The sequence below is a fragment of the Pteropus vampyrus genome, unplaced genomic scaffold, assembly GCF_000151845.1.
Source record: "Pteropus vampyrus isolate Shadow unplaced genomic scaffold, Pvam_2.0 Scaffold82, whole genome shotgun sequence".
NCBI lineage: Eukaryota > Metazoa > Chordata > Mammalia > Chiroptera > Pteropodidae > Pteropus > Pteropus vampyrus.
The window spans coordinates 4,190,528-4,196,714 of record NW_011888863.1 but is presented as its reverse complement, the minus strand read 5'-3'; the positions used below and the strand labels follow the sequence as shown (position 1 = coordinate 4,196,714).

General features: G+C 32.1%; 1 protein-coding gene across 1 annotated transcript in view; it reads right to left on the bottom strand.

Moving 5' to 3' along the window:
* CCDC91 (coiled-coil domain containing 91) overlaps positions 1 to 6,187 on the bottom strand; it is a 294,142-nt gene that overhangs the window by 57,448 nt on the left and 230,507 nt on the right. The window contains exon 12 of the mRNA XM_011363116.2: positions 4,397 to 4,510. Within this exon, the coding sequence (XP_011361418.1) occupies positions 4,397 to 4,510 (114 nt within the window). The remainder of the gene's footprint in view (positions 1 to 4,396; positions 4,511 to 6,187) is intronic.

The following is a 6,187-nucleotide window of genomic DNA, read 5'->3' as shown; positions in this document are numbered from 1 at the left end:
ATTAAAGACATGAACATAAGACCTGAAACCATAAAATATATAGAAAACATAGGTGGTGAGCTGCTTGACTTCAGCCTTAGTGATGTTTTCTGTGGCTTTCACTCTAACAGCAAGAGAAATGCAAAAATATACAAATGGGACTACATCAAACAAAGAAGCTTCTGGACAGCAAAGGAAAGCATCAACAAAATGAAAAGCCAACCTACCGAGTGGGAAAAGATATTTGCAAATCATATATGTAAGAAGGGATTAATATCCAAACCATACAAAGAACTCATACAACTCAACAAAACAAAGCAAAACAAAACAATCTGATTAAAAAGTGTGTAGATGACCTGAATAGACAGTTTCCCAAAGAAGACATAAGGTCGCCAACAGACATATAAAAAGATCTTCAGCATCAGTAAATGTTAGGGAAATGCAAATCAAAACCACAATGAGATATCACCTCACACCTGTAAGAATGGCTATTATTGAAAAGACAAGAAATAAGTGTTGGAGAGCATGTGAAAAAAAGAACCTTCATGTGCTGTTGTGGGAATGTAAATTGGGTACAGTCACTATGAAAACACTCCTCGAACATTCCTCAAAAGACTGAGAATGGAACTACCATATGATCTGGCTATTCTACTTCTGGATATTTATCTATGAAAACATTCCTCAAAAGACTGAGAATGGAACTACCGTATGATCTGGCTATTCTACTTTTGGATATTTATCTCAAGAATACAAAAACAGTAATTTGAAAAGATATATGCACACTATGTTCACTGCGGCATCATTTACAATAGGCAAGATATAGAAATAACCTAAGTGTCCACTGATGAATTAATGGATAACAGAGATGTGATATGTACAGTTGACTGTTGAATAACATGGGTTTGAACTATGCATGTCCACTTACACAAAATTGTTTTTCAATGAATACTGTAAATGTATTTTCTCTTCCTTACAATTTCCTTAATAACATTTTCTTTTCTTTAGCTTACTTTATTATAAGAATATAGTATATAATACATATAATGTACAAAATGTGTTAGTCAACTATTTATGTTATCGGTTATTAGGATTACAGTCAACACTAGGTTATTAGTAGTAGTTAAGTTTTGGGGGAGCCAAAAGTATACATAAATTTGTATGGGGTATCAGTGATTCTAGTCTCTATGTTGTTCGAAGGTCATATTCTACTCAGCCACAATGGAATACTATTCAGCCACAAAGAAAAAGATAAAATCTTACCATTTGTATCAACATGGATGGACCTTGAGGGGATTATGCTAAGTGAAATAAGTCAGATAAAGAAATACAAATACCATATGATTTTACTCATGTGGAATAAGAAAAAAAAGAACAAACAAAACAAAAACAAACTCACAAAGGCAGACTATGGATTGGTGGTTACCAGAGGGGAAGCGGGGGTGGAGGGAGGAAGAAATGGGTTAAGGGGGTCAATTGTATGGTGATAGATGGAAATTAGACTTTTTGTGGTGAGCGCAATGTATTACATAATTATAATGTTGTACACCTGAAATATTTTATAAACCAATGTTACCTCAAAAAAAAAAAAATCTGGAACTGTTTCCTTTCTTCATGAGTGTAAAGTTGAATTGAAAATGGTATAAGTAATTTCTAGGAGTCTAGCAAAAAACTATTCAGTGTTGCTTTTTTGTTGACAAATGGTATTTAGGTCTATAGATCTAACTATTAGAATATATGATCATATCGGAAAAATAATCTTAGATAGATAGTCCTAAATTATATGACAAAGGACATTTTAAGTATTTTTAAATTTCATGTTATTGTATGGAAGCCAGTGCTTCAGCTTATGGAAGCACAAATTAAAACACTTCAGGAAGTACTTACCCTTTTCTGTTCTTTTATGTACTCTATCAATTCATCTCTTGTTCTTTTCACTGCCTCTTCCACAGCTTTTTCACTTCGCTTCTGCTCTTCTATTATTGCTGCCTTAACAGTTTCCTGTTTGTGGGAAGGGGGAAAAAATCAGGGAAGTATGCACTGTGACATATTTGTGTCCATTTTATGTAAGCTAAAAGTCCTCTTTAATGATTTGAGCTCATTCTGTTCAAAGCATATCTTTAAACAGGAATAAGAACTTACAAACTTTTTGGGAACCTTTAAAGATTCCACAGAATTCACTTTTCTAAACTGTGAGTGAAAGGGAAAAGAAATGGAATAAGCCATTTATTGCTGGGAGCGCCTGACAGACTCCAATGGCTTCCTTACTAACCTTTCATTTGATGTTTACATGATTGATTGCCTTCCTGTACTTTGCACTATCCACATAAGACTTCCAACTTGTGTTTATTCTTCCAAGAACACCCTAATGCTCTAGCTGTTTTATTCACGTTTAATTTTCCCATCATACAATAATCAAGTGTGGTCTGGGTAGTAAGATTTACAACTAGTTTGGTCCTCCTGCCAGGTTAAGATGTTAAGAGCTGGACACCATGAATAAGAAGTAAAAATTCCACCCTGTGTGCTAATATTTGAAATGAGAAATCTAGGAAGAAAAATGGTATTCCCCATTTTACTGAAATAGTAATCAGGTACCTAAGAGATTTCAGAATTTCAGACGAGGAGAAAGAAGGCTAAAATTCTGAAAAAGAAATATAACACTTCTCAAAAAAGTAGTAGTAATATTTTCTGCTAAAACAGTGTTTCATGGATTGGATGAATGCCACAGAATAAATTTCTTTGATTTCTACTTATCTATATAGGTAGAATCCTTTTTTTAGACAGGCAATCAATTATAAAATGCCTTGAAATTTCTCAGTATTCTTTTCATTCTGTTATTCTTAAAGACTCTTATCTTTGTAATGTATATGTATATTTAGTTTTTCCCAATTAATTTTAAGTATGTACATAATTTGGAAAATATAAAATAATATTAAGAATTTCCTATTTTGAATATATTTACTGTGGAAGATTTGAAATATAGAAAAATGTGAACGCAACAATATACACACACACCACATACTTGGTTATAAAGAGGATGGGAAGGGAAATGCAAATCAAAACCACAATGAGATATCACCTCACACCTGTAAGAATGGCTATTATTGAAAAGACAAGAAATAAGTGTTGGAGAGCATGTGAAAAAAAGAACCTTCATGTGCTGTTGTGGGAATGTAAATTGCGTACAGTCACTATGAAAACACTCCTCGAACATTCCTCAAAAGACTGAGAATGGAACTACCATATGATCTGGCTATTCTACTTTTGGATATTTATCTCAAGAATACAAAAACAGTAATTTGAAAAGATATATGCACACTATGTTCACTGCGGCATCATTTACAATAGGCAAGATATAGAAATAACCTAAGCGTCCACTGATGAATTAATGGATAACAGAGATGTGATATGTACAGTTGACTGTTGAATAACATGGGTTTGAACTATGCATGTCCACTTACACAAAATTGTTTTTCAATGAATACTGTAAATGTATTTTCTCTTCCTTACAATTTCCTTAATAACATTTTCTTTTCTTTAGCTTACTTTATTATAAGAATATAGTATATAATACATATAATGTACAAAATGTGTTAGTCAACTATTTATGTTATCGGTTATTAGGATTACAGTCAACACTAGGTTATTAGTAGTAGTTAAGTTTTGGGGGAGCCAAAAGTATACATAAATTTGTATGGGGTATCAGTGATTCTAGTCTCTATGTTGTTCGAAGGTCATATTCTACTCAGCCACAATGGAATACTATTCAGCCACAAAGAAAAAGATAAAATCTTACCATTTGTATCAACATGGATGGACCTTGAGGGGATTATGCTAAGTGAAATAAGTCAGATAAAGAAATACAAATACCATATGATTTTACTCATGTGGAATAAGAAAAAAAAGAACAAACAAAACAAAAACAAACTCACAAAGGCAGACTATGGATTGGTGGTTACCAGAGGGGAAGCGGGGGTGGAGGGAGGAAGAAATGGGTTAAGGGGGTCAATTGTATGGTGATAGATGGAAATTAGACTTTTTGTGGTGAGCGCAATGTATTACATAATTATAATGTTGTACACCTGAAATATTTTATAAACCAATGTTACCTCAAAAAAAAAAAAATCTGGAACTGTTTCCTTTCTTCATGAGTGTAAAGTTGAATTGAAAATGGTATAAGTAATTTCTAGGAGTCTAGCAAAAAACTATTCAGTGTTGCTTTTTTGTTGACAAATGGTATTTAGGTCTATAGATCTAACTATTAGAATATATGATCATATCGGAAAAATAATCTTAGATAGATAGTCCTAAATTATATGACAAAGGACATTTTAAGTATTTTTAAATTTCATGTTATTGTATGGAAGCCAGTGCTTCAGCTTATGGAAGCACAAATTAAAACACTTCAGGAAGTACTTACCCTTTTCTGTTCTTTTATGTACTCTATCAATTCATCTCTTGTTCTTTTCACTGCCTCTTCCACAGCTTTTTCACTTCGCTTCTGCTCTTCTATTATTGCTGCCTTAACAGTTTCCTGTTTGTGGGAAGGGGGAAAAAATCAGGGAAGTATGCACTGTGACATATTTGTGTCCATTTTATGTAAGCTAAAAGTCCTCTTTAATGATTTGAGCTCATTCTGTTCAAAGCATATCTTTAAACAGGAATAAGAACTTACAAACTTTTTGGGAACCTTTAAAGATTCCACAGAATTCACTTTTCTAAACTGTGAGTGAAAGGGAAAAGAAATGGAATAAGCCATTTATTGCTGGGAGCGCCTGACAGACTCCAATGGCTTCCTTACTAACCTTTCATTTGATGTTTACATGATTGATTGCCTTCCTGTACTTTGCACTATCCACATAAGACTTCCAACTTGTGTTTATTCTTCCAAGAACACCCTAATGCTCTAGCTGTTTTATTCACGTTTAATTTTCCCATCATACAATAATCAAGTGTGGTCTGGGTAGTAAGATTTACAACTAGTTTGGTCCTCCTGCCAGGTTAAGATGTTAAGAGCTGGACACCATGAATAAGAAGTAAAAATTCCACCCTGTGTGCTAATATTTGAAATGAGAAATCTAGGAAGAAAAATGGTATTCCCCATTTTACTGAAATAGTAATCAGGTACCTAAGAGATTTCAGAATTTCAGACGAGGAGAAAGAAGGCTAAAATTCTGAAAAAGAAATATAACACTTCTCAAAAAAGTAGTAGTAATATTTTCTGCTAAAACAGTGTTTCATGGATTGGATGAATGCCACAGAATAAATTTCTTTGATTTCTACTTATCTATATAGGTAGAATCCTTTTTTTAGACAGGCAATCAATTATAAAATGCCTTGAAATTTCTCAGGAGTATTCTTTTCATTCTGTTATTCTTAAAGACTCTTATCTTTGTAAGGTATATGTATATTTAGTTTTTCCCAATTAATTTTAAGTATGTATATAATTTGGAAAATATAAAATAATATTAAGAATTTCCTATTTTGAATATATTTACTGTGGAAGATTTGAAATATAGAAAAATGTGAACGCAACAATATACACACACACCACATACTTGGTTATAAAGAGGATGGGATTCAAACTGTATATACTATTTTCTAAGTCTGGCATTTTCCAATTAAAATATATTTTGAATATTTTTAAGCCATTAAATATTCTTTTATCATATGATTTATATTCCATTATAGGGATATATAATAATTCATTTTACCAATCTTTATTCATGGGTATTTTGATTATTTTCAATAGAATAAAGAAGTAATGAGCATTCATATATGTATCTTTGTATTGCATATTATATATTTCCTTAGGATCGATTCAAGAAGTAGAATCACTTTGGATAAAGGATATAATCTTCGAGCTCTCTTATAGCTTTGGACATTTTGTACACATTTTCCCCATAAGCAATGCATGAAAATGGCTGCTTTCTTATATCCTTGATTACATTTAGTCTTACCAGTTTTTAGAACCTTTGCTTATTTGAAAAGGACATCTAATTTATGCTGCATTAAAAAAATTATGATATTCATCATTTTTCATAGAAATATTAGCAATATACATATACTCTCTTATCATTTGCTTGATCATGTCTTCTTCCCATTTTAATATTGGTATACTCTTAATTTTGGGGGTTTCTTTCCTAATACATAAAAGTCACAAATCTGAAAATCACCGAATGGTGACTGAAAATTGTTACTCTTATATTTT